The 26,327-nt window shown below is 53.9% G+C and overlaps 10 protein-coding genes across 10 annotated transcripts; 5 read left to right on the forward strand and 5 right to left on the reverse strand.

Annotated features, from left to right (window-relative positions):
- Positions 1 to 593: 593 nt before the first annotated feature.
- BDW47DRAFT_97188 (putative tubulin-specific chaperone Rbl2) lies at positions 594 to 1,660 on the forward strand. The gene is made up of 4 exons (XM_024820362.1): positions 594 to 658; positions 975 to 1,174; positions 1,256 to 1,342; positions 1,406 to 1,660. The coding sequence occupies exons 2-4, from the start codon at positions 1,007 to 1,009 to the stop codon at positions 1,505 to 1,507; spliced, it is 357 nt and encodes a 118-aa protein (XP_024676458.1). The 5' UTR covers positions 594 to 658; positions 975 to 1,006; the 3' UTR covers positions 1,508 to 1,660.
- Position 1,661: 1 nt separating this feature from the next.
- Positions 1,662 to 2,940, reverse strand: BDW47DRAFT_97190 (uncharacterized protein). Its single transcript, XM_024820363.1, has 2 exons — positions 2,758 to 2,940; positions 1,662 to 2,697 (listed from the first exon to the last, which is right to left on the reverse strand). Exons 1-2 carry the CDS (start codon positions 2,792 to 2,794, stop codon positions 1,715 to 1,717), a joined length of 1,020 nt encoding a protein of 339 aa, XP_024676459.1. The 5' UTR covers positions 2,795 to 2,940; the 3' UTR covers positions 1,662 to 1,714.
- Positions 2,941 to 4,619: 1,679 nt separating this feature from the next.
- BDW47DRAFT_97193 (uncharacterized protein) lies at positions 4,620 to 5,367 on the reverse strand. The gene is made up of 2 exons (XM_024820364.1): positions 4,847 to 5,367; positions 4,620 to 4,781 (listed from the first exon to the last, which is right to left on the reverse strand). Exon 1 carries the CDS (start codon positions 5,343 to 5,345, stop codon positions 5,148 to 5,150), a length of 198 nt encoding a protein of 65 aa, XP_024676460.1. The 5' UTR covers positions 5,346 to 5,367; the 3' UTR covers positions 4,620 to 4,781; positions 4,847 to 5,147.
- Positions 5,368 to 6,086: 719 nt separating this feature from the next.
- On the forward strand, positions 6,087 to 7,876 carry BDW47DRAFT_130345 (putative MFS transporter; the record flags this gene model as incomplete). The annotated part of the gene is made up of 4 exons (XM_024817076.1): positions 6,087 to 6,915; positions 6,978 to 7,233; positions 7,300 to 7,658; positions 7,728 to 7,876. The coding sequence occupies 4 exons, from the start codon at positions 6,087 to 6,089 to the stop codon at positions 7,874 to 7,876; spliced, it is 1,593 nt and encodes a 530-aa protein (XP_024676461.1).
- Positions 7,877 to 8,040: 164 nt separating this feature from the next.
- BDW47DRAFT_963 (putative C6 transcription factor) lies at positions 8,041 to 10,591 on the forward strand. Its single transcript, XM_024820320.1, has 4 exons — positions 8,041 to 8,251; positions 8,308 to 8,402; positions 8,465 to 9,077; positions 9,203 to 10,591. Exons 1-4 carry the CDS (start codon positions 8,150 to 8,152, stop codon positions 10,430 to 10,432), a joined length of 2,040 nt encoding a protein of 679 aa, XP_024676462.1. The 5' UTR covers positions 8,041 to 8,149; the 3' UTR covers positions 10,433 to 10,591.
- A 698-nt stretch (positions 10,592 to 11,289) lies between these two features.
- Positions 11,290 to 12,832, reverse strand: BDW47DRAFT_121560 (FMN-linked oxidoreductase; the record flags this gene model as incomplete). Its single annotated transcript, XM_024815651.1, has 6 exons — positions 11,290 to 11,355; positions 11,449 to 11,799; positions 11,885 to 12,121; positions 12,181 to 12,200; positions 12,260 to 12,713; positions 12,779 to 12,832. 6 exons carry the CDS (start codon positions 12,830 to 12,832, stop codon positions 11,290 to 11,292), a joined length of 1,182 nt encoding a protein of 393 aa, XP_024676463.1.
- An 896-nt stretch (positions 12,833 to 13,728) lies between these two features.
- Positions 13,729 to 17,283, reverse strand: BDW47DRAFT_97201 (NAD-dependent malic enzyme). Its single transcript, XM_024820365.1, has 6 exons — positions 16,578 to 17,283; positions 16,378 to 16,484; positions 16,204 to 16,316; positions 16,016 to 16,094; positions 15,550 to 15,898; positions 13,729 to 15,411 (listed from the first exon to the last, which is right to left on the reverse strand). The coding sequence occupies exons 1-6, from the start codon at positions 16,814 to 16,816 to the stop codon at positions 14,346 to 14,348; spliced, it is 1,953 nt and encodes a 650-aa protein (XP_024676464.1). The 5' UTR covers positions 16,817 to 17,283; the 3' UTR covers positions 13,729 to 14,345.
- A 1,726-nt stretch (positions 17,284 to 19,009) lies between these two features.
- On the forward strand, positions 19,010 to 21,284 carry BDW47DRAFT_114652 (uncharacterized protein; the record flags this gene model as incomplete). The annotated part of the gene is made up of 2 exons (XM_024814698.1): positions 19,010 to 19,406; positions 19,480 to 21,284. The coding sequence occupies 2 exons, from the start codon at positions 19,010 to 19,012 to the stop codon at positions 21,282 to 21,284; spliced, it is 2,202 nt and encodes a 733-aa protein (XP_024676465.1).
- Positions 21,285 to 21,798: 514 nt separating this feature from the next.
- On the forward strand, positions 21,799 to 23,141 carry BDW47DRAFT_114653 (putative DnaJ domain protein; the record flags this gene model as incomplete). The annotated part of the gene is made up of 2 exons (XM_024814699.1): positions 21,799 to 21,965; positions 22,031 to 23,141. The coding sequence occupies 2 exons, from the start codon at positions 21,799 to 21,801 to the stop codon at positions 23,139 to 23,141; spliced, it is 1,278 nt and encodes a 425-aa protein (XP_024676466.1).
- Positions 23,142 to 23,868: 727 nt separating this feature from the next.
- BDW47DRAFT_97208 (phosphatidyl synthase) lies at positions 23,869 to 25,529 on the reverse strand (the record flags this gene model as incomplete). The annotated part of the gene is made up of 1 exon (XM_024820366.1): positions 23,869 to 25,529. A coding segment is annotated over exon 1 (1,088 nt), but the record flags the coding sequence as incomplete, so codon positions are not given.
- Between the last annotated feature and the right edge of the window lie 798 nt (positions 25,530 to 26,327).

Genomic DNA, 26,327 nt, shown 5'->3' on the forward strand with positions numbered 1-26,327 from the left:
AGTAATATGGCGATCACTCGCCCTGGGCATGAGGCTGTCCGGCGCAGGGGATCTGGGGCTAATAGCGCCCGGTAAGCGGTTTCTAGCCGCGAATGGTATACTGCGGTTGCCTCACTTTGAGGACGCAGAAACTAGTTGGAGACATCACAAACGACTGGATTTGGGATATTTCTAATATGTCCGCTCGAATGGTCGTTCGTTCTTGAGGTTGGTGTGGTGATGTTTTACCATGTTGGAAACCGCATTATATATACTTCGCGGTAGTATTGATGGCAGACGATTCGATCAACCCAACTTAATGTAAGACATATACATTTCTTGATTAAACATGTCTCCTAGGCCCCTGGAATGAGGACATCTATAAACTTGGCTAATTATGCCATCAAACTGTGTGGTAAGCTGGAGATCAAGACTGCTACTACCATTCAACACAAATAATGGTCGATGCTCAAATATTACTAATACACTGCATAAGATGATACATCACATGACAGCTGATTAGCCCCGCCAAAGCAAACAGTACAAACCAATAGGCCGATAAAGCATCATGATGGCGGAGGGGCAATCTTCCCTTGTACTTGATATTGAGAACAACACTGAAAGAGCACAGTCATTTTCCACTTGGTAAACAAATATTCCTCAAGCTGCAAATCACAAGGTAAGTCTATATTATGGTATTTTTGTCTGAGCACAAGCTATATGAAAGCTTGATGATGGTGGTTGAGTCCATCGCGGTCCACAATGTCTCCTTCAACATTCCTCGAGGATAATCATGAGTGGCTGCACACTGAAAAGGGCCCTTCATGACATATTTACCTATCTTGTCTTTTCTTCCCTGTCTTCCATATGCCATAGACTCTCGCGGTTTCAAAATATCAAGCACCGGTCCCATAACGCGCACATGACATCATTCCCTCGAGACACCACTCCAACACCAGAGTAGCTAACCTTTCACTTCTCGCCCACCTAAACAGATACACACACAGACGACAAACAGACTATCAACATGGCCCCCCGCTCCCAGCTCGAAATTCACACGGCTTCCCTCGGCCGCCTAGTCAAGGAGGAAGCCTCCTACCACAGCGAGCTGAAAGAGCAGACGGAGCGCATCAAGAAGCTGGAAGCCCAGACCGGGAATGATGACGAGAACAGAGAATACACATTGAACCAGGAGGTTTGTAGTCCCGATTGTTATTGCTCCAGGAGTGTGGGGGAGACGTTTGAAGTTGAGATGAGCATGGCTAACCTTTGGCAGCGCATGGCCCTCCAACAGACCCGGAATGTCCTTCCTAGCTTGAAGCAGAAGATTGAGGAGTCGATTGCTACGCTTGATGGTTTGTTGGTGCGTGCTGGTCTTTTAATCCTATTTTTATTTGTTTGAATGGGTATTTGCTGACTGCTGTAGATTGAGGAGGGCAAGAAGGGGCCGGAGAGCAATGTCGAGCACATCAATGCGGCCAAGGAGGTGATCTCCAAGGCGAGGACCGCCGAGCGAGAGATCGCTTAGATTGAGTGCTAGACGCAGAATGTCTAGTTGAAACGTTGCTACCTATGTCTACATACCATCACGGAACATGATCCTCGAATCCGCCCTAATGTCATGTACTTGTGTACCAAATGTGATTCGAATTGTAATTTAATAAAAATAACCTGATTTTCCAACGCTTCCAATCCAAAATAAACTCCAGGCTCCGCAAATGCATGAGGTTGGTCGTCACGTAGTGGTATCCATCTTGTCCGCGGTGCGGTCATCCTGCGCTTCCTCCCCTTCTTCCAACTCGTGCTCATCGGCCGTCACTTCGCCCTCGTCCACCATGGTGGCGTCTTCCTCGGGGGTCTTCTTCTCGTTGCCCACGGTAGTCACCTGCCGCAACGGCGAGGCACCCCCCGTTAGCACGCTCATTCTGTCCGGGTGTAAAGAAAACGGAGACTTCCCGGTTTCGTCCGGCCCCGACAGCGAGGGAGTCACACTGTCGGTATCCGGGCGGGGCGTCGTCGCGCCGCTGGACTTGCCCTTGGAAGCGATATCCCCGTCGTCCCCGTCTCCACCCTCCTGCATCCCCTCCCTGCGCTCGACCTCCTCCTTCTCGTCCCGAATCAGACGTCGCAACTGCATACCCTCTTCGACAATGCGACCGAACTGCTCCCGCCGCTCAGACCACGTAGTCGCGTAGTCCTTGCTCTCCTTCTCTAGCTCTGTGATCTCCGTCCGCAGCTTCTGCAGGTTCGCCTGCTGATCCTCCCGCGGCTTAAGCAGCCGGTTACTCGTGATCTTCTCCGCCAAATCATCATAGCTCTTGCGCAGCGCCAGCAGCCGCTGCGCCTCTTGCAGCTGATCGCGTAGCTCCGACGTATTCTCACGAACAGACTGCATCGTCGACAAGATGCGCAGTTTCTCCGCCGCGTAGCGCTCGCGCTCCTTCTCATTGCTAACGAGCAGGAACTGAATGCGCGCGATGCTCGCTTCAAACGCCGCGCAATCCAGCGTCATGTCTTCGCGGAAGTGGCGCCATTCCTCCAGGCGTTTCTGTTTCTCGGCCTCGGCGGCGGAGGCATCTTCGTCGGTTCCGTCCGGGGGAGGCGTGGGCAGGAGGGTCGCGTGCGAGACGAGGAGCGAGTCCGGGTGTAACAGGCGTTTGGTGATTCGCTTGAAGGGCTTCTCTTCGACGTTTAACAGGCGCGACTTGTGAAGGTTGTCTGGAATGAGGTTAGCGTTGGGGGATGTGGTGATGCATGCATGGATCGGCCAATCCTCACCTTCGTCTGGCTGATCCAACAGCCCGTACGATGTCATGATGAGTGGTCTTACAATACCACTCGGATGATGGAAAAAGAAAAGAAAGTACCAAGTGGCTATAAGGGAAGTGTGTTGTTTCGGGGGCCGAGGAGATGTAGGGGGACAGCTTGAGAAAAAGACCGAAGCGGTCGGGGGATCATCCGCGCCAAGCGGGAAACATTTCGAGGACGGTTTTGATCTATTCTTGTCTTGGCTTCTCCGTCATACTTTCAACCGGATGCTTAACCATTGACTGTTCCGACCCCCTGTCTGGTCTTATAATTGGATTGTCTCGTAGGCTAGCTTATTTGGATTGACTCTTTTATTTTATTTTGATTCTAATTTTTACTTCCTCGATTTGCCACGAAGCTTGACGTTAGGCGCCTTTGCGCATAGTTCCCCCACCCCATTCTTGGAGCTTACAGAATCTCACAGACCCCTCGCTTAATTTCTTCTTCATACATACTCCCTACTGATGGAAGTGGTGTGCTTGTTCGACTCCCTCGTGCGGTGTCTTGTCCCCTGGCCATGACGGAGATGTATTCCGGGCTCCATGTGGGCCAACGATTTGCCTCGTTGGAAGACTTCAAGGCATTGGTGCGCAATATTTCGGTGAGACAGCACTGGGAGCTACGGGTGACACGGAGCAATAAGAAGAGCGTGGTCATCGGGTGTCGCTCGTCGAACAACTGCTACTTTCGCGTGGTCTGTCGCGCCAACAAGAACTCGACCTACATCAGCAGCCTCCAGGATAGCCATAGCTGTCGACGGAGTACAGCCTCCACCAGCAGAACCCCAACCCGCTCCGAGGTGTCACATGTGCGATTCCTCATGAACGAGATCCCTAAGCTGTTCGACGTGAGGGAGAGCATCAAGGCGCAGGAGGTCGTTGAGGCCGTCAAACGCTGCCACGGGTATGATATCTCCATGAGACAGGCCCAACGAGCTCTCATTCGATTGCAGCAACAGCACCATCCGGGGCAGCTGCAGGATCAGGACGAGGGCGACGATGAACATGAACCTCCGGACCCCCACCAGCCTCCCTCCGAGGGGCCGGGGGAGAGCTCGACTTACAGCGGGAGCGGCCTATCCGGACAACGATGGGTCCCGGATCTCCAGACCGGCCTCGTCGATCCCAACTCCCTCCCGCAAGGCGATCTTCAACGGGGATTGACCATCCCAACCTCCCAATTACATGGCGGAGGCGTCCCGGCACATCCTTCAATGCCGCACCCCCCTCACAGCCAACCAAACCCCCAAATCCTCCACACGCCGGAGATGCCGGCGCACGACCCGACCTCTTTTGGCCACCCCGTTCCCACACGAGCCAATCCACAACAAACGTCCTACGGCGTGCCGACCGCAAATCATCCACCACCACCACCACCAACCCATGCGACACGATCCACCCCCCAAGGGCCGGCGCCGAGTAGCGGCCACCCAGCCGCTCCCCATCTCGTTCTCACGAACTTCAAGATCGAATTCACCTGCACGACATGCGGGGCCCTGAACCAGAGTTTCTTCCCCAACCAAGGCAATGTCACGGGTGGCAGCTATCTGACCGCTCATGCTGTCTCGGAGCCTACGGCGGTAGCTCGAGGCACCGGCCCGCTGACACAAGCGGTGCCCGGGCACCATGGCGAGCGGGTGGACGACAGCCAAGGGCACGGAGGGGACAATAGCGGGCATGCACTCGGCGTCCAGTCGTCGTGGGGGGCCGGCACCCTAGACGTTCCAATAGCACCTGCACATACATGATGGCTACTGGCAAGAGCCGTGGCCCGTGACCCCTTGTAACATTTGTCGTTAGGGCACTCCCCTCCCATATTTCCTCCCCCCTCTCCCTCGATCAGCAGGTCTAGATCTTTCTTCCAACCAAAATCCGTTTCTTCCGATTGCGCATCACCCGCCAGGGTGACAGGGTCATTGCATTTGCATTTGCATTCCCAGTAGTCAGTCAGTCAGGCTGATCAGATCATGATCTTGATTATGATCATGACAAGATGTAGGTTTCACCAATAGCCATCCTCCAATGGGATCACTTACATTGATTTGATGGTTGGAAAGCAGGCCAACAACGACTGCAGATCATTTCAATATGAGCCGACCGTTTTGGAAAAAAAAAGGCTTTCGGTGTTCTTACAGTACATACATACATATTTGCATCATACGCTTCCGTACATACATACAACATACATACATGATTCTTCAATATTGTCGTGACCTTGGGGTATCGATCTTGTCCTACGTGGGCGACACTTGAGCCTCACCGTTCAATTGGGGGTGAAGCGTTCAATCAAACCTCCCAAGACATGCATCAGACCAGTCTATACCCCCATCTCCCTTCCACCGTCAATGGGTATCGAGGAGATCAGGCAGCGGTAGCGGTCATACCATACACGAAGGAAGAAACAACAGCTGCAGCCGCGCGAGACAATAGGAGGTATTTCTCATCCATTGTCAGTGCCTTGCAGGACGGTGTAACTCCGCAGGGGGAGACTCTTGTGGATGCCTCGGCTACCGGAATATCTCCAGGGTCGGTTCTTTCTTCAATGGCAATATGCAACATCGTTTTGTTGGTATCTGTTGACGCTGTCGTAGTGGATGATATGGGCGGTCGTTTATCGGGGTCTGATCGGTTGGTCTTATGACAAACGTCTACCTGATTAGATGGGAAGTTGATATATTAAACTGATTGAAAAGTTACAGTATCAATTGAAGGTTTAACATAACCCAATCAATTAACTGATCTATAATCAAGAAGCGCCCTATATCCAGTGGAGCCCGAGTAGTATGAATGGCTGAACGGACATCCGACGATCAACAACCGACCGTTCCCGACCTCCATTCTTTTCTCCCCCTTGACCTCCCATCATTCGACGGAACTGGCTCCAGTTCTCCATCCTGGACCGGCAGAGCCACCAATGATTAATGAATGTTATATGATCGGCCCCTGTTTCCAAACGGAACTCCCCCGACAATGCTAACTGTGACCGTTAGGGCTGCGGTCGGTTGGTCGGGCTTCCGACACTGCACTTTGTTGATCGGATCATCCTATCTTCTTTAACTCCATCACTTGGGTTGTATGTCAGTTGTGGGGACTTTCTTTCCTTATTTTCTTTCTATTATAAGACTTATAATATTTATCCATTGTCTGTATCCTCTTGTGTCGCGTAAATATCAAGCCTGTCCGTGGCAGGTTTCTCTCCTGAAGAAATAAGAACAGAGAAACGAAGAGAATCTTCAATCCCAGTCAGATCTATCTACCTTACATGGGGGCAATCAGCTCAACACCACCGATCAAGAAACAATGAACCGCCAACAAGCCGCCGAAAAAGCCCTCCACGACCAAACCAACATCCTCCCCAAGCGCCAACTCCTCGTGGTCTTCGCCGGCCTCGCCATCTCGCTGCTCATCGCCTTCGTCGACCAAAATGGCATCAGCGTCACCCTCCCCACCGTAGCCGCTGACCTCAATGCCGAAAACACCATCTCCTGGGCGGGCACCTCGTCCCTCATCGCCAACACCATGTTCACCGTGCTCTACGGCCGCTTGTCCGACATCTTCGGCCGCAAGATCGTCTACCTGAGCGCGCTGGCGCTGCTCAGTCTCGCTGATCTGCTATGCGGACTGTCCGTTAACGCGCCCATGTTCTATTTCTTCCGTGGGCTAGCCGGTGTAGCAGGCGGCGGAATCACATCCCTGACGATGATCATCGTGTCCGATATCGTGACGCTCGAGCAGCGAGGCAAGTACCAGGGGATTCTGGGCGCCGCGCTGGGTCTGGGGAATGTGATCGGGGCGTTCGTCGCAGCGGCCTTCACGATGCGGTCTACCTGGCGCGGGTTCTTCTGGTTGCTTTCGCCGCTGTCGGCTTGCTGCGTGGCTGTGGGGTACTTCCTCATCCCGAACAATCACCGCAAGGATGGATTCCGTGAGAGCCTGCGTCGCATTGACGGGTATGGCATTGTTGCTTCGTCTATCGGCATCATCTTCCTGCTGATTCCTATCTCTGGGGGCGGGTCGTACTTTGACTGGGACTCGCCGATGGTGATTTCGATGCTTGTTATTGGGGGACTGTGTTTGGTTGCCTTTGTAGTGATTGAGTGGAAGGTGGCTATGCTGCCGATGCTTCCTGGTGAGTTGAGCTTGTCCACAACTCCTCCCTTGATATGAGTGGAGTTCTAACGGGAAACGCAGTGGTATTCTTCAAAAACAAAGTGCTGTGCGCCCTGTTCCTACAGAGCTTCCTCCTCGGCGCAGTCTTCCAATCCTACCTCTACTATCTCCCGCTCTACTACCAGAACGCGCGAGGATGGTCCCCCATCGTCTCCGCCGCACTGATCTCCCCAATGGTAGGCTGCCAGTCTATCGCATCCATCAGCTCAGGCCAGTACATCTCGCGAACAAAACGCTACGGCGAGGTTATCTGGATCGGCTTCGGCTTGTGGACGCTGTACGTACCTCCCTCGCCTATCCACAGAAGATTCTCCCATAGAATTCATATTAACGATCCATCTAGAGCCGCAGGCCTCACCCTCCTCTTCAACCTCCACACCCACCCAGCCACAATCGCCGTCATAGTCGGCATAGCCGGCGTAGGCATAGGCGGCACGCTGCAGCCAACAATGGTCGCCTTCCAGGCGCACTGCACCAAGGCTCACCGCGCGGTCGTCATCTCCGACCGGAACTTCTTCCGCTGTTTGGGCGGTGCGTGCGGGCTGGCTGTCTCGGCTGCGCTGTTGCAGGCAACTCTCCGGTCGAGCCTCCCCGAAGGATATAAGCACCTCGCCCGATCGTCGTATTCGACGCCGGAGCGGGCGCAGACATCGGATGCGGACTGGGTGCGGATTCTGGATGCGTTTGCGAAGGCGTCGCGGAGTGTGTTTATCTTGCAGGTGCCGCTTATGGGGGTTTGTTTCGTTGCGTGTTTGTTGATTCGGGATCGAGGGCTGGAAAGGCCCAAGGATGCGTCTGAGATTGAGGAGGAGAGGAGGGCGAGGGAAGCGGATGAGGGGGTGAAGGCGCAGGTGGATGTAGAATCCGGGGTCAATGAACCTAAGCGTGCGATCCAGAGAGATCAGGAAAAGACCTCATGATCGAGGTTGATTCTATCATGGAGACTAGTGTATATACAAGACCAAAAATGCTGTAGAAAGACATAATAAGACTGATAAGATGCCGATAAGATTAGCGCGATCGTTCTCCTCCACTTCGTCTCCGATTCTCCACTTCTTACCATCTCCATCCATCTTCATCCATCTGCTCTTGAATGGATTGACAGTCCTCTCGATATCTCAATAAGAGCTGGCCAATCTGCCATCACGCACCGACCAAGCACATAAGAATGCCTCATAAATGACTCCGCAACCATGGAGTTTTCCCAGTCGCCCACCCCTGCCTCACCTGCCCAGTACAATCCCCGCAAGCGCGGAAGAACAGCCTGTACGCGATGTAAAAGAAGGAAGCAAAAGGTGAGCCTCCTATCCAGTGGAATCTAGCCAGTCAAAATCACTGATCATGGTCGTAGTGCGATAATGACTATCCAGCCTGCTCAAACTGCCACAAGGCTGGAGTGACGTGTGACAAGGCCACAGTACGACAGGAGAACGGGCAGCAGAATGAGTATTATGACCAATCCATGGGCATTGTCTTGGTTCGTGCAATCCTAACGTGCATGTTCCCAGCTACACCCGCGCACTAGAAGAGCGCATAGCCTCCCTAGAGTCCCAGCTGGAGTCCAGACCGGACCAGGACCCGAGCATCGACCACAACCCCATCGGAGAACTCGTCGGCTTTCTCGCGCTCAACTCCTCAGAAGCCCCCGCGTACGTAGGCTCCAGCTCGGGTCTCTCCCTAGCCGCCAACCTAGGCGAGATGGTCCAGGCCACCGTCTGGAACCAAGTCCTCGCGCCATCGCGAGGCGGCAGCAAGGGGTCGGCTGCCGGGCATGGCCTACCGCCCCAGCCGTCGACGTCAACCGCGCGAGGTACGGCGTCGGGAGATCGGCCGCGGCCGCTGAGGATGGAGGAGCTGCTGGCGAAGAGCACCGAGCCCCCTAATGACGTGATGGGGGCGCGGATCCTCCGCGCGTATCTGACTCGTCTGCATGTGCGCTATCCGTTTCTTGATCGGCGGGAGTTGTGGCGGTTGCATGAGGATCGGTGGAGGCTTGCTGGGGCTAGGCGGGAGGACCTTGAGAGAGAGGAGTGGTTTGGAATCTTCAAGTTGTATGTTGTTTATGCGATTGGGGCGACGACTCTGCAGTTGAGTGGGGAGTATAGTTATGTTTCTCCTGAGGTGATATTCTCTCCCCTATCCTCACCCACGTTGTGCTCTATTCCTTCTGTTCTATGCCTTCTTATTTTATACCACTCTTCTATACCCCCTGTTCGGTATCTGTTTGTTCGAAACTGACAGATTAGCGATTCTACATCACCGCCCTGCAGCAGGTCCCCGCCATGTGTGAAACACGGTCAGTCGAGAACATCGAAGCCATGACGCTCTTGGTAGTCTACCACCTTCGCTCCGCGTCCAGCCAAGGCGTATGGTACATGATCGGACTCGCCATGCGCACCGCAATCGACCTAGGGCTCCACAGAAAGGCCAACGAAATCTACCTAGATCCAATCACCGCTCAAATGCGACGACGCCTCTTCTGGACAGTCTATTACCTCGAACGAGTCGTCTCCATGTCTCTAGGCCGACCATTTAGCATCGCAGACCGACACATCGACCTCCCCCTCCCCCTCGACATCGACGACGACATCAAAGACCCAGTCCAGCTGATCACACCCGACCGCCTCACGACCTTAACCTTCGCCATCCACCTAATCCAGCTCCGCCGCATCGACTCCAAAATCCAACACAAGATCTACCGCGCCGACCGCCCCCTCCACACCCTCCGCCCCAAGATGGATGCGCTCTACCTCGAGCTCGAAGACTGGAAGAACGCCGCCCTCCGTCGCTTCACCGCCCCACAAGACCTCGACTACCCCCTCCTGCACTACAACCGCGCCCTCAGACTCCTCATCCAGCCCTTCCTCCCCTCCCTCCCTCTCACAGACCCTTACTACCACGTCTGTCTCCGCGCAGCCGGCAACGTCTGCCAGACCCACAAACGCCTCCACCAGACCCTCGAATACGGCCACTCGTTCCTCGCCGTCCAGACGGTCTTCATCTCAGGCATCACCCTCCTCCACGCCCTCTGGACACACGCAGCCCACGTCTGGTCCGTGCAAATGTCCAACGATATCCGCGCTTGCTCTACCGTCCTCTTCGTCATGGGCGAGCGCGCCTCGTGGGTCAAAAAGTACCGCGACGCTTTCGAGCTGCTCGTGAACGCAGCCATGGAGAAGCTAGACGCCGCTACCGGCCCCGCCAGTGACCCCGCTAAGAAACCCAGCATGACAGAGCTAATGATGGCTACATCTTCTTCTTCCTCCATTAATGAACCCTCTGGACCTGCCCCATCTTCCATGAGCGCAGACCCACACAGCCAAGACCACGGCGTGCGCATGGCGTTCGAGCTCGCCCCGTGGATTGATCTCGCGGAGGAGGGCGGACCGTTCTGGATGCCGGATTTCGAGACGCTGGAGGGCCTGTCGGGGGAGTTTTGGGGCGCAGGTGATACTGCGCTGTTTGATGCGCTTTGAGTGATTTTCCTCCTCGTCTCTTTCTTTATATGAGTCGACTTTTGATCGAGCAGGTTGACTCGCTGAGCGGAGCATGGTCCTGATAAACGGATTGGGTTCGTCTGTTCGCTTGGGGTAGATCCATCGTGCAGAGACATGCCGCATGCTGCATATTACCTAGTCCTAGTTCTAGTACGCAGTCTACGGCAGGAGGGTGACCTACTAACCTAGCTCGAGACGAGACTATACCCGCGACGAAATTCACTACAGTGATACTCGCGCACAAAACAGAATAGTCACCCGGAGTTGGATCTGCTTGGATATTGCGGTGGTCTCTTATGGAGTGCGGTTGTCTGGCTGTGCCTCTTATCTTGATACTACTCTCCCTCACGCAGCTCCCTCGGACTATACTTCCTACACTGTACCCTCGCACTATACCCTCGCACTATACCCTCGCACTATACCCTCGCACTATACCCTCGCACTGTACCCTCGCACTGTACCCTCGCACTGTACCCTCGCACTGTACCCTCGCACTGTACCCTCGCACTGTACCCTCATGCACTAGGTCCTCTCTAAGAGTATCCCCGAACTCTACGTATACTACTCTGAAACTACTCATGCACCACTCATATACTACCCATAAACTTCATAAAGCCAAATCCAACATGACGATAACTCAAGTACCACCCAACCAACTCTACGAATAAGACTTCATGGCCCTACAAATTCTGTACAGAACCTGATTAAACCAGATCACTAATCCTCTATCATACACCATGTCAAGTATACCTACATTTCCCCCCTATATACACTATATACATGCCTAGTAGTGATAAGTATACACCGACTGATCCCATCAGTACACTAGCACTGTATTACAAAGACGGAGCGCACGTCTTCAACCCCTTTCCTATCCGCTGGATTTGGTTCGCGTAGTAGCCCTATTCATAGTATAAGTGTTAGCCCATACCCCCCAAAAACCACCCAAAGGGAAGTGTTGAGAAGAAAAACAGAAAAAAAAAAAAAAAACATACACTCTCCAACCCACCCCCCACAGACCTCGCCGGCAACATCCTCACATAAAACGGCGCCGGCACATTCACCAGCGGCAGCCTCGCCTCCGCATCAGACACGCTCTCATCCAGCATCAGCAGCGGCAGCTTGGGGTCCACAGCCGACGGCCGGCCGATGCCGATCAGATCGCAGGCGTTCTCGCGGATGGCGGAGAGGGCGCCGACGCGGGTGCGGAAGCCGCCGGTGAGCATGAGGATGAGGGAGGGGAAGCGCTTGCGGGTTTCGTGCGCGAATTCGAGGAAGAAGGCTTCGCGGGCGGCTGTGCGGGTGCTTTTGGTTTCTTGGGTGGGTTCTTTTTGGCCCATCATCATCTGTTTTCATTGTTAGATTGTTAGATTGTTAGATTGTTGTTGTTTTTGTTGATGAAGTGTAGACTATGGAAAGTGAAAGACTAACACTCGGATCTTCATACGATCCACCGCTCACTTCGAGAAAGTCGATACCCGCGTCGACGAGAAGTCCGATCTGCGTCATGGTGTCTTCAAAGGTGGCGGAACTGTGATCGGCGGAGTTGAGCTTGATGCCAATGCAGAAGGTAGGAGGGACGACTTTGCGCGTGGCGGCGATGATGTCTAGGACGAATTTGGCGCGTTTCTCGGCGGAGCCTCCGTAGGCGTCTGTTCTGTGGTTTGTCTATCGCCCGTGTCAGCTGCTTCCTTCAGACGAGATTGAAAGAGATCAAGTGGTAGTACCTTGGGGTTCAAAAATTGATCTGTGTACACATTCGTTAGTAAGTCGCATCATCCAAACCAGCCTGGAAAAAAGACCAACCAATCAAATACCCATGCGCCCCATGCAACTCAATCCCCGAAAACCCACTATCAGCCATCAACCGCGCGGTATCCACAAACTTCCTCGACACAGACTCAATATCCCCCTGCGTCATCTCGCGCGGATACGGGAAGGTAATCATGCTGATGAACTGCTCAAGGTAGCTATCGCCCAGACGCACGGGGATGGCACTAGGCGCAATAGTCGACCCGAAGATGCCGCGCTGACCTGCGATGCGCAGCGATTGTCGGCCGGGGTGGACGATCTGCACGATGGAGGGCGGGCCGTGTTGTTGGCAGGCGGAGGCGTATTTGCTCCATGCTGCGACGAGGTCGGGGTTGTTTTCTTTGCCCGTGTAGTCGTTTGAGAGGGCTGGATCGAAGGGCGTTCCGAGGTGGTTGACGTCGACTTGGACGTTTCCTGGTGGTTCTTTAGTGATGTTTCCGTTGGAAGACTAAAGACAGGAGTTTAACCTGTGAGAACTCCCCCCCATCCACCTTGTCCCCATTGATTGTAAACCTCGAGCATATTCGGCGTCGGGACGTGGTCGCTCCCGGCCATCAGCTCGGCCATTGCAGCCTGATAATATCAGAATTACATTCCATATGGGAGACTCGCATTGGGAAGAAAAGAATTATATTACCTTAACGAGCCGGTTCGGGAAGACCAACCCACAGGGAAGTTTAACGGCATCACCCAGAGAAGACATGTTCACGGCTGATTGTTCTCAATTGCTGGAGTGATTTCCCACAACAATTCATTGAAACGGAGAACCAGACACTTATAATTGTCAAAAACGGAACCGAGGCAGGCCGAATCCACATGGCCGGATCAACAGTGGGGAAAGCGGCGCCGGTACAAAAGTATCTTGCTGAACCGTGTCGATCACCTTGATTTGTTGTTTGTGATATATCGCCATTGGTAAACATATCTTGGTAATGACCAGATGTCGCCATCGTAGCTGGAGCACAATACTCTCCGTTATCTCTTCGAAGCCACACAATCATCGCACACTGCCCAGCAGCTTGTAGCCATCCCCATCTCCACCACCCATTCACCCACCACCAATCCCCAACGCACAAACTCCCTAGACACGCACTCAATACAATCAACCCCACCCTAACCAACATCAACCATCATGCCTCAAAACTAACAACCCAAAGCGACAAGTGTTGCGACAGCCGTCAGGGGGTCGGCGTAACTAACATCGCGGCCGTGATCACCATCCAATCAGATAGTGTCCAGTGGGGCAGTCGGATATATGAATCTATCCGGAGTCTCCATGACTCGGTCAGTCTATGGCCGACTGGGCTGGCCTGGACTGGACTGGACGCTGATATATGACTGACATGGTATGTCTGACATTAGCATAACATGGAAGGAGATAGACAGATGGGATTAGCTTAGTAGATGGAAGAGAAGAGCTGCACCAAGAGATCAGTAATCCAGGGTTGATTATATAATCCATCCGATCCCCGCACGGTTTCTCCAATTCTGCTCTTCCCCGCATCTTGATTTCAATACGTGATGATCGAAGTGTTGAGTGACCTGCCCAAGAAAGGATTGTATTTAAACCAAAACAGAGACCTATAGACCAGATATTGACGAACCGAAATAATGCCAAATAGTGCGGGCCCTCCACCAAATTATGCTACTGTTTTTCTTCCCCCTCACTCATGCTCATGCTCACATTGCAACCCAATCTTTTCTTTCCCAATCTCTTCTCTCCCCCAACTTCAAAACGGTATAGAACAATGGCAACCATCATGAGGAAACAAGTATGCGGAATCGGACAAAATGGGGTATAAAGAAATAACGAGCACCCTTCCTCGACACGGGACGGGACTCGAAGGAAAACAGGAAAACGGAAAACGCGCTCTAAATCAAAAGGAACCCAGTCTGAACAGGTGTGCATTAGAAAACGAGCGAATAATCAAATGGAGATTCCCGAGTTCGGTGAAGGATGCCAAAAGCGATGGGGGGAGGGGACGAAAGAATGGAAAAGAAGACAAGGGCAAAGAAAGGGAGAAACGGAGAAACGGAGATAGAAGGGGGAAAAAAAAAAAAAAAGAAGAAATACCGGAGCTTACAGCTTAGCATTCTTATCACCGTCCTCGTAGGGATTTCCGTTCGACCACGGCCCCAAATTGGAGAGCAAGGCGCCCACCTCCCGCTCGAGGGCCAGCACCTCGTGGTGAGGGTCATACATGCGCGCCTTGATCCAGGCGTCCAGGGCGTCGTCGTCCATGGTGCGGAGGACGGTCTCCCGGTCCACCTTGTCGTCCTGCGCCGCCCGGATGACCTTGCGGGTCACCACCATGCTGACCTCGCGGATGCGCGTCACGTCGGGGTAGAGGAGACGGCGCTCGATCTCGTCCGGCGTCAGGGCCTGCGAGAGCGCCTCGCCCGAGGCGTAGATCATGCTGTCGGTGACCTTGACGGCCTTGGAGAGGATCGTGCCCAGACCGATGCCCGGGAAGACATACATGTTGTTGCCCTGGCCGGGGTAGTGGGTCCGGGTCTCGCCATGGGAGTCGGTGAAGGAGAAGGGCGGGAAGGGGGAGCCCGAGGCGAAGAGCACCCGGCCGTCGGTGTGGGTGACGGCCGACTCGAAGTCACACTCCGACTTGGACGAAGGGTTGGAGAGGGGGAAGACGATGGGGCTGGTGTTCCAGTCCGCCATCTTGCGGAGGATCTCCGGGGTGAAGACGCCCCCGAGGGTGGACAGGCCCATGAGGATGGTGGGCTTCACATGGTCGACGACCTCGTTCAGGTTCTTGTACTGCGCGCCCTCGTTGTCCTCCCGAGCAAAGTAGACCTTGTGGTCGGCCAGCTTGTCACCCCGGTCCATGGTGACGAGACCCTTGGTGTCGACAAGGTAGAAGCACGCGCGGGCCTCATCCTCGGTCATGCCCTCGCGCATGAAGAAGGCGACGATCTGTTTGGCGACGCCGACACCGGCGCTGCCTGCACCAAGGAAGACAGCCCGGTGCTCCTTGCAGGGGAGTCCGGAACGCTTGACGGCATTGATGACTCCACCCAGGATGACGGCACCAGTGCCTTGGATGTCATCGTTGAAGCATGTGTAAATGTCGCGGTAGCGCTCCAGCGCGGGGAACGGATTCTTGAAGTCCTCGAATTGGATGACAATGCTGGAAGGAGTCAGACATATTCCCCGGTAGTTTCCGTTACATCGGAAGAAAATAGAAAAAGAAAGTAAAGAGAAGGGAAAGGGAGAGTGGAAGAGGGGGGGGGTGGAGGTGGAAGGAGGATCGGCATGAGTCACTCACCCAGGCCAACGCTCGGTGAGAGCGGTCATCAACTCATCCATAAACTCCCGCTCCTGATCGGGAGTGATTTTGTCATGGCGACTACCCATGTATAGCGGGTCTTCTCGGAGGGTCTTGTTGCCGGTGCCCAGGTCCAGGGTCAAGGGCAAGGTTGCCTCGGGTCGGATGCCCGCACAGGCAGTGTAGAGGGCCAATTTTCCGATGGGAATGCCCATGCCATTGATGCCAAGATCACCTAGACCCAGAATTCGGGAACCATCGGTGATGCATGTGATCTCCACATTAGGCTGGGGCCAGTTGGCGATGACGGCGGCTAGATTGCCTCGATCTTCCCAGCTAAGATACATGCCTGACCAGTCATTCCGTTAGCGGCCGAGATTGATTCGTCACCGGAGCGGCAGAAGTACCGGAGACAGGGGGGGGGGGGAGAAAGGGGGTAAATGGGGGTTTTTTCTTTGAAACGTACCTTCCGGCTGCTGGTAGATCTCGGACCATCTCTGACAAGCTTCTCCAACGACGGGGGTATAGATGAGAGGCGTTAATTCCTACCGGGTTGGCCCATTAGTCGATCATTCCACCAACAGCGTGACGAGGATCAAGGGGAAGCTCTTCCCCGCACGCGGGTGTAGTTTTCGTGGTCGGATCCGAACATACCTTGAGATGATCCGTCATGAGACGGTAGAAGAGATGCACATTGTTCTTGCGCAGGGTGCTCAGGTAAAGGAATTTCTCGATGTTGGAGGTTTTCAGGGCCAATTGGGCCAGACCTGTGATCGCGTGGTTAGCGACAGGGGTCCGATCAATGCGCCCGGTCCCGATTCCACCTACAACGAGTCTTCTGCACTTCATACGATTCTGCGCGGGGAGGCGTCAATCCATAGGTGCGGAGATATTTGCGAATGTACGGGGGATTAGCGGTGTCATAGTTAGCCTCCCTACAAGTTTCCGAAATGGTCAGTGACAGCTCTACCACCCGTCTTGACACTCTAAAGACGACGACATCGCAAAGACAGTCTGGTCGCACTTACACCGGCGCCGCATGATTTACATACGTCGAGGCTTGGAAAGATTTCTGTTGCGAAGGGAATCGAGCCATGGTGGCACGGTGAGTCACAGCAAGGGTAGACGAAGAGCGCGTATCAAGGCAGACCGAGGAGAGAGGAGAATGAGATGAAAAGAGTAGACAGGCAGAGGAAGACGCAGGCAGACGCGATGTTTTAAGTCTAAACGCTAGCATTGAGACCCCCTGAGGGATAGTCGACCGCATTCCGACAATTACCACCACTGGATGTGTGAGGAGAGGATCTCCAACGGAGGAAAGCCGTCGCAAGAATGAAAGTAGGGGCGGTCGACAGCTCTCGAACCAGGATTGGGTTCAACAATCGGGAAGAACCGGGGGGAACAGGGACCAGTCAGAAGGAGTAAAAGGGTCGGCAGAGGCGCATGGCTTCCACCGAACCAGCCAGAGGAATTAAAAATGGGGTAGGGATACGAAGCTTTGAGGAAATTTGGGGGAGGGAGAAGCAGTTGGGACCGCATGTGGAGACCACGGGAAGAGTCTCCGACTGTTCGACAAATGCGGAGAACCAGACATACCAGACCAGACGGGATTCGTGATCTGGATGAAGGCAAGAAGAGACATTGACGAATGACAAACAAAGAGAAGGTCAAAGATCGGGAAGCAGTATTGGGACTACGGCGTAGAATGCCTTCTTGTGGTGCAGGGGGGTGAGGCATTTTTATTGAGATGGATCGATATTGGGATGGTGCAGGACGGTAACTACCGTGTACAGTCCAGTCCAGCTTCCTTTTTCTCCTTTTTTTTTTCTTTTGTGTCTTTTTGATTTGTTGATTATTATGATTGATTTCAATTTATGTGTCTATTTTTATGATCTGATTATTATTATTATTATCATTCTGTTGGGACTTCCGGGTTGAGCTTTTCCCCAGACCTGAAAACTCTGTGACCCCATTCCAGCCAAGTTGAGGATCTCTGAAACTCCGGGCTCCGAACCATTCTGACACTATACTTGTCGGTTGATACTTGGGTTCTATAGGACGAGTCATCAGAATTCCAGTATTATAAATATTCGATGGGTGTCCGATAACTTGTTCCGATGTGGAGAACAATAATAATGAAATCAGATCGAATCAATAATACAACCAAAAAAGGAAAGATTCCAGATGAAACGGCTGACTCATTCGTCCATACAAAACGATTCCCCGCACGACCAAATGGTCAACCGGGCCGAATTCGGGCTGCCTGTTAGTCAACCACGGCCCGATCGTTATTCATACTTGACTCTTATACCTATGAGGACCTATCGCTCCTTCTCGTCTATCTCTATCTCTATCTCTGGTTGATGTTCGGTTCCATGGTTGTGTCCTCCGGCATCAACCGCGGTAGTCTCTCTGCCGGATGCAGTACCGGCATACTTATATCCTATACTGAACCCAATATATCAACCCAGTATACTTCAAAGTTAAACCCCAGTCTCGTTAAACTCTATATAGTTAAACTTTGTATAGTGTATCCTCAATGCTGTATACTTCATACTACATCCCTACTAGTAACACATCTGACCTCGATGAATCAATCAATTTATATGCAAGAGTCATGAAGAAAAAACCAGTCCAAATCATTCCGAATGATCGTCCAGATATCACCCATTCCGTCCTCCATCGCCCAAAACAATCACCGGTGGTTAGACCAGGCTCCGCTTGCCAACCGGAACCTGCCGATGGGGCTTCGGATGGAGCCCCCCTGGACCCCCTCTCGACTGAAACTAACCCTTAGTGTCGGCCGAACCACATGGTGCCCTTGGGTCCAGCCGCGTCGGGTTATTAATACCTTTGGCCATGGAGTTGGACGTTGAGGGAACTGGATTTATCCGGTAGTTACCCGGGTAAATTGAAGATATATACGGGTACTCCTACCTATTGTATATCTACCTGTCTACTCCGTATATCTGTGGGTTATCCATGGATAACTCTCTATTATGTAAGCAACCGAGGCCCCCGGGAATAACCTAAAGTCCGACCGGTACCTAAGGCATCCACGACAATCGATTTATAGAGCTGTTTCGGCAGTAGATGCTGCATCGACCAATTTACCTACATTGACAAACTTACTACCTACTTGAGAGATCTGTAAATGTCGATAAAACATCCCTTGAAGTCAACAGTATGAGGCACTTTCACACCCATCCTGATTGGACGACAAATGTCTCGATTCCCTAATCCGGTCAAGCGGCGGGCAGGTGACGCAACAATGAAGCTCTCTGGGATGAAGCTCCCCCCCGTCTCCGCTTTCCGTCGATCATCTACTTCCTTGCTGGCTGCCCACTCAATCCCGACATCACCGTCAACAGGAGGCTAGACAGGAGGAACAACCTCAGACAACGTCGAATCCCTCCATCGGAATCGTTACCGATTCCCTTGCAGGTCAGGTCCCGCCATCATGTCGCAAGGAGAGAGGGAGCCCCTCCTCCCTCGCTATGAGGAGGACACCACCCGCCAGCGTCGGTTGCATCAGAAGTTACACACTTACCAGATGCTCCGTGCCCTCGCGGAGGGGTACATGCCGTCCACCGATCAGACGGTCGTCCTCCTGCGCACCGTTTTAGCTTCCGACGTCCTGAATCCGCGTAACCAGGAGATTGGCTCCGTCGGTCGCCAGTTGATCCGAGACGCTCGCCTCTGGATCCAGTTGTTTATCGATCTGGTGCGCCAGAAGAATGACGATGATCACTTGCAGCAGCTTCTCTGGCATCTAGCTCGCTCCAAGATCGCGCTCGATCCCACGCGGATCTCGCAACATGCTGCCGACAGGCGAGCGACTGCGGACACCAAAGCCGGTACCATATCCCTCCCCCGGCCTGGATGATTGTCTGCTGGGCCGCAGAAGAGAATTGCTAACGTGTGGATTAGCGTATGATAGTCTCCAAACGGTCGGACGTCTCCTCTTGACCAATTCCGACTTTCGAATTTTCGTCGAAGATGTCACCACTGTTGGGCGGCAGATCTTCTCCGACACGGCCGGGACGTTGTCCAGCGTGGCACAGGAAGCCAGCGAGGAGCTCCAACCCTCCGCCGAAGAGGCCCAGGCGGTCGAGGGTGCAGGCGCGGACGAGGGCCCCGCCCCGTCCAACGAGGACCTGCAGCAAGAGGCATCCCACATCGCGGACGTGGTCGAGAACGCAGCCACGCGCACAGGAAAACAGGCTGTCCGCAGTGCCCGAGACCACTTCTCCGGAGATGAAAAAGAGACCCTGCTTCACCGCCTGAAGCAGGCCGTCGAGAAGCTGCGACAGCGCACGGACTACTCGGACTCGGTGTCGACGCTGGCCCGACTAGTCCAGCGGTATGTGAAGATCTACGCCAGCGCCGCCTCTGACGTCGTCGCGGCGGCGGAGGAAGAGGCGGAAATCAATGTCGATCTCAAACAAGCGATGCGTGAGTTCTGGAACCTGCTCCAATCGTTCGGCGATAGCGAGGAGTGGAAAACGTTGGAGGAGAGATGCAACAGGGTGCTCCAACATGCCAACGAGGATCCCGAATTTGAAACCCTCATGTCGGAGGTGGGCTCGTCGATCCAGGAGATGTTGACCGATCCCAGCTTCTTCGATTCGGCCGAGGAGCGGATCGGCGAGCTCCAGGAGAAATCTACGGAGATCGGCACAGGGACCACATTGCGCTCGGATGTGGATGCCTTCTTGGCACAGGCCAAACGGGCGTTGCGGAGCATTCCAGAGGACCTCGCGGTGTCCAGGCTGATCGACGCGACCCACAAACTATACCAAGACGCATGGGACGGGTACCATGACCGGAAAAGCGAACTGCCCATGGACCTCCTCGAGGTTGTCTTCCCCCTCCTCCTTCGCAGCCTCCAGTACATCCCGATCCCCCGGCTGGAGATCACGTCGCCGGAGCTCGACCTCCTGCTGGAGAATCTGGTCTTGGAGCCGGGGCATACCGTCAATTTCTCGTCCTTCCTGCCGTATCGCCTGCATGTCACCACCCGCAACGACATCGACATTGTCAAACGGCATTCGAAACAGACGGCCGCGGGCCTGAAGACCACCTTCACGGCCAGTGTCTGGGGGCTGAACCTCAGTGCGGAGGAATTCGGGTATTGGGTCCGTGCCCACCCCGGCTCGTTCTTCCGGTTTAACGACGAGGGCATCGCCAGCTTCGCCCTGGACCGCCGCGGCGTCGACATCTCCCTCGACGTGGAAGTCGGCCGCGACCGTCTCGAACAGATCTTCACCCTGCGCAGCGTGCGGGTGCGCATCTACAAGCTCAGCTACAAGGTGCACCGCAGCAAGTGGAAGCTCCTCCTGTGGCTGGCCAAGCCCTTCCTCAAGCATCTCGTGCGCCGGGTGCTGGAGAAGAAGATCGCCGAGCAGATCGTGGAGGCGGCGACGGCGCTGAACCGGGAGCTGGTCTTTGCGCGCGAACGCCTGCGCGCCGCGCGCATCGCCCAACCCAAGGATCTGGCGAGCTTCGTGCGGGCGGTGTTGGCTCGACTGAAGCCGGCAGACGGCGATGTCGAGGCGCGAGTCGGTCTGGATGCTCCAGGAAGTGGCGTCTTCAAGGGCGTCTACGCCCCGGGGAGTCTAACCAAGGTGTGGCGCGAAGAGGCCACACGGGCGCAGGAGGCCATCGAAGAGGGCGATGAGAGTCAGGGGCTGGGGCGGACGTGGCGAAATGACATCTTTGACGTTCCCAGATAGGGCTAATGATTCGACGTGGGGGTTGGGTAGATGTCAGATCTACCGAAGAGCATGACACTCCTGTGTTCTATAATTGACGGGACTTTATTTGCACGTCATGATTAATACATAGTTTACGAAATGGATATGAAGCATCGGCATTTGACATGTGCATACTTCCACGGTGATAAGATAAGGAAGTTATCACCACGTGAAGTTGAAGACATCGGACCGGACAAACATGACCTCCGTTGCGGCCACCTAACAACAACCGGTTTGGTTGGTTTGCATCGATCATTCTCACTTCCTCTACTTCTTCTTCAAAGCAATCAATCGACCCTTGAGTTCTTCACTGATCTCGAGATTTGCCTAAATTCATTACTCTCACTTGCATCTAACAAAGCGAAGTATCCTACATCGAATTGACCACAACGTCAAACGGACAACAACAATAACAACAACAGCGGAGAAGACAGGGAAGGGCGCATGAGCCGTCGGCGCAGCGCAGTCACGGATCTCACACACCATGCTCACCATGCGTCTCGCTTTTCTGGTCGTCGCGGTGACGCTCCTTCTGGTGCAGGTGGTGCTTGCTGCGGAGGATTACTACAAGTCGTTGGGGCTGGACCGGTCCGCTTCGGAGAAGGATATCAAGAAGGCGTATCGCACGCTGAGCAAGAAGTACCATCCGGATAAGAACCCGTACGTCTCTTTTCCCCCCTTCTCGTTCGCGCTACCCAAATACGTCGGGGTACTAACGAAAGAAGAGGCAACGAAGCCGCCGAACAGAAATTCGTCGAAATCGCCGAAGCCTACGACGTCCTATCGACCCCCACGACGCGCAAAATCTACGACCAGTACGGCCACGACGGCATCGAGCAACACCGCCAAGGCGGTTCAGCCGGCGGAGCAACCCACGACCCCTTCGACATCTTCTCGCGCTTCTTCGGCGGCGGCGGCCACTTCGGGCATGCGGCGGGACACCGACGCGGGCCAGACATGGAGCTGCGCGTGGGGCTGCCGCTGCGGGACTTCTACCGCGGGCGGGAGGTAGTCTTCGGGGTGGAGAAGCAGCAGATCTGCGACACGTGCGAGGGGAGCGGCTCGGCGGACGGGGAAGTCCACCGGTGTGAGCGCTGCGGGGGCCACGGCATGGTCATCCAGAAGCATATGCTCGCGCCGGGCATGTTCCAGCAGGTGCAGATGGCGTGCGACGCGTGCGGAGGGAAGGGCCAGCGGATCGTGAAGCCTTGCCCCGTGTGCAGCGGACAGAAGGTCGTGCGGCGGGAGGTGGAAACGACTGCGACGGTGGAACCGGGTATGGACCGGGGCACGCGACTCGTCTTCGAAAACGAGGCGGACGAAAGCCCGGACTGGATCGCAGGAGACCTGGTCCTCATCCTGGAAGAGAAACCCGCAGAGCTATCCGACGCAAGCCGCCCCGACGATCAACGCACAGACGGGACATTCTTCCGCCGCCGCGGCCGCGACCTCTTCTGGAAGGAGGCGCTGTCTCTGCGCGAAGCCTGGATGGGCGAGTGGACGCGCAACGTCACCCACCTCGACGGGCACGTCGTACAGCTGGGTCGACCGCGCGGATCCGTCGTGCAGCCGCTGGCTGTCGAGACCGTCAAGGGCGAGGGCATGCCGTTCTGGTCTGCGGCGGACCTGCACGAGGGCGTCGACGAGGACGAGTCGCCGGGCGATCTGTACGTCGAGTACACGGTTATTCTGCCTGATGAGATGGAGTCCGGGATGGAGAAGGAGTTCTTTGCGCTTTGGGAGAAGTGGAGGAAGAAGAACGGGGTGGATTTGGGGAGAGATAGTGGGCGGCCGGTGGGTGATGTTCCTGTGCACGATGCTAAGGATGAGTTGTAATTTTGATGATGGCTTTGGATGGTTGGATTGTGGGATGGATACCCTTGTCTGTATATTATGTTTGATAGACAAGTCATTACTGTCTGGTATTGCATTGGATTGCATCGCGTGTGTTGTGTAGTTGTGTAGTCGTGGTTTACCCTGGAACTACGTAGAGATATATGGACTAGGTAAGTATACGAGAATCTAACAGTAGACTCAAAGTAACCCAAGGTATAACCTTATCCCCAAATAAGTTATACAAAACAGTACAAATCCATGAATTCTCCGTGCGTAAATACAGTACAGACACTTTTAAATACACTCAAATACAATCATCATCACCATAATCATCATCATATATTATCTACTAAGAGATGATAGTATAATAATCAGTATAATAATCACTACGGATATAACTGAGGCGGAAGTACATGGCGTCAACGACTTCCACCATCCATTGACCGTCGAGAATGAGCTAAAGACTAAAACTGAACCAAACCTACCGGGGAATCTTCTACCACTAGGTTTGCTAGGTGGGTTTTTTCTTTTTTTGGGATTGAGTTTGGGTTTGGGTTTGACTTTTCGTCTAGGTGATTTTGTTTGTTACTGTGTATTATCGTTATAATGACCATATTATTAACATGATTATTTATTTTTACTGGGTTATTTGATTTTACTCTACCAAAGTACTAGTGTACAATACGATGGATGATGAAATCCGGATGGGTGAATGGTAAACTTTGTTGGATGATGCGGTAGCTGGTAGCTGCAGTAGCAGTGGGAAAGAGAAAACTCTGTTTGAGATAAGATAGATAGGTAGGTAGGTAGGTGGAAAATAGATCATGAAAAAAAATATAATTCAAATGCATAAAGTCTATTCAAAAATCAAAGAAGAAAAAAAAGTGATATGAAATCTAAATCCATCCATTCCTGTAAAAACAATATTGGTATATGATATCTCATCGGAGGTTCTGTTGCCGTCCATTTCCAAGATATCACCCAGTCTAGAACCCGACCGACATAAGAAATAAAAAGTAGAAAATAGAAATGAAGAAATGAAGAAGAAAAGACATAAAGCGTGACACACATATACCAGAACCAAGTGTGAATCTGTCTAGCATCCTGCGGTAGACAGTATGATAAAGATAAAAAAAAGTAAGAAAAGTAAGTTGGGGAATCACCAAACGCCAGGGTTGATTTTGTTTTTTCTCTTTTTCCCTTGTCTTTTTTGATTTTTGGTGGGGGCGTTGTGAGCCTATTCAATGGCGGACTGGCCGTCACCGTGAACCACGGGGTTGACCTTGGGGTTCCACTTGAACTTGAACTCCTGGCCCAGCTCCTTGCGGACGGCGGCCTTGACGGCGTCGAGCACGTTGTCGAAGACGCCAAAGTTGGCCGGGTTTTGCGGGTCGTTGTCTCCGCCCTGGAAGACACCGGTGCGCACCAGACAGGTGTTCCAGCCGTACATGTTGCCGCCGATGATGTCGGACATGGGGTTGTCGCCGATCATGTAGATGTTCTGGGGCAGGGTGTTCTCGTTGTGGATCTGCTCCATCCACGAGCGAAGGACCTCGTCGGCGTAGGTGTAGGTGGCGCGCTCGGGCTTGCCGTAGATGACACGCTCCATATCCTGGCCGGTCAGAGCCTTGTACTGGGCCTCGAGGGCGATGCGGAAGCCACCGAGCGTCAGACGGGTGGGGCCCTTGTGGTTGGTGGGGAAGATCAGATCGCCCTGGGAGAAGTAGATGGGGATGTGCTCGTCGGGGTTGTTGGACCGCGTCAGCATCTTGCCGTTCTCGGCTAGCAGGAGGTCAATGCAGAGCTGGAAGTCGGTGGCGTAGTCGCGCGAATCGGCGAAGAACAGAACGGCGTCGAACTTGACCTTGGTGAAGTCGCGCGGCTTGGCCTCGAGGCGGTCCTCCTCGGTGAAGAAGCCCCACGGCGAGACGGTGGGGTCCCACGCGAGGATGTCCTTGGGGTGGACGACGTTCTTGAACCCGTAGTTCTCGGCCACCTCGCGGATGGCCTGGCCCTCACCACCGCAGACCAGGACGGTCTCGTAGTACTCGGACAGGGCCTGCATGGGCGTGTGCGACTGGATGAACTGGTCGGTGGAGATGGGCTGCTCGAGGATCTCGGAGAGCTGCTTGCAGCGGGCGGCCTCGGTCTTACCGCCACCGTTGGTCAGGAGGATGTGGGGGATCTTGATGCCCAGCTCGTTGTCACCGTTCAGCATGCGGAGGGTCTCCTTGGCCTCCTCGATGGGCTCGAGGCCGTGGCACAGCACACCATCAATGTCGAAGGCGAAGGCCATGTTCTTGGCGGCGGCGACCTTCTCCTGCGACATGTCCTGGATCTGCGAGGCCAGGATGTCGCGGGAGACGGACTCGTCGCCGGCGCGGGCCACCGACGAGAGCCGGGAGACGCGGGGCGAGCGGGGGATGGGCAGCGAGGTGCCGAAGGAGTTGCGGGAGCCACGACGGTCCCGGGTGGAGGGCGACAGGCTCAGGTTGTGCATGAACTGAGCGGCATCAGAGATGGAGCTCCGGGTAGCGGGGATCTCCACGGTGTTGTTGGCATCGCTGGGGATAGGCAGCGAACCCGCCACGCTACGGTGGTCTCTGGGGGAACGAGCGCCAGCCGGAGGAGCGGCGTCGACCCCAAAATCAGCATCATCAAAACGAGGCATGTTGACGGTCAATTGATTGGTTTAATGGATCAAGAGAGGTTGAAAGGTGAGAGTCGAAGATGTCCACCTATTGGAAGGAGGGGGAGAGGGGTTATAAGTGATGTAAGAAGGTGGAGCGAGGAAGTGGATGATATCACTCCAGGAAGGACACGGAAGTAGAACAATGGTTGGATCTGAGTTCCAACGCAGTCAATGTCCTTGAAGATGAAGATGAAGATGAAGATGAAGACGAAGATGAAGAGGAGGAAGAAGTAGAGCCAGGGAGAGGGACAATGGATCTAATAAATGAAGGCAGTGGCGGCAAAATGGGAGCAGCCATCATTGAAGTAGAGCAGGGGGATCCACCAACATCCACCCTCCTTCCTAGGAATTATCGTCATTATTATGATTCTTGACCAGATTGGGATGCGAGTGGGATGAAGTTGATGTTTGGTCCATGTTCTGTATGATACAGACGGTAAGTACGGGTATCTTGTATTGTATCCATCTGTATGTATTGTATCTGGTATGGAATA

Source organism: Aspergillus candidus, assembly GCF_002847045.1.
Source record: "Aspergillus candidus strain CBS 102.13 unplaced genomic scaffold BDW47scaffold_1, whole genome shotgun sequence".
Taxonomy (NCBI): domain Eukaryota; kingdom Fungi; phylum Ascomycota; class Eurotiomycetes; order Eurotiales; family Aspergillaceae; genus Aspergillus; species Aspergillus candidus.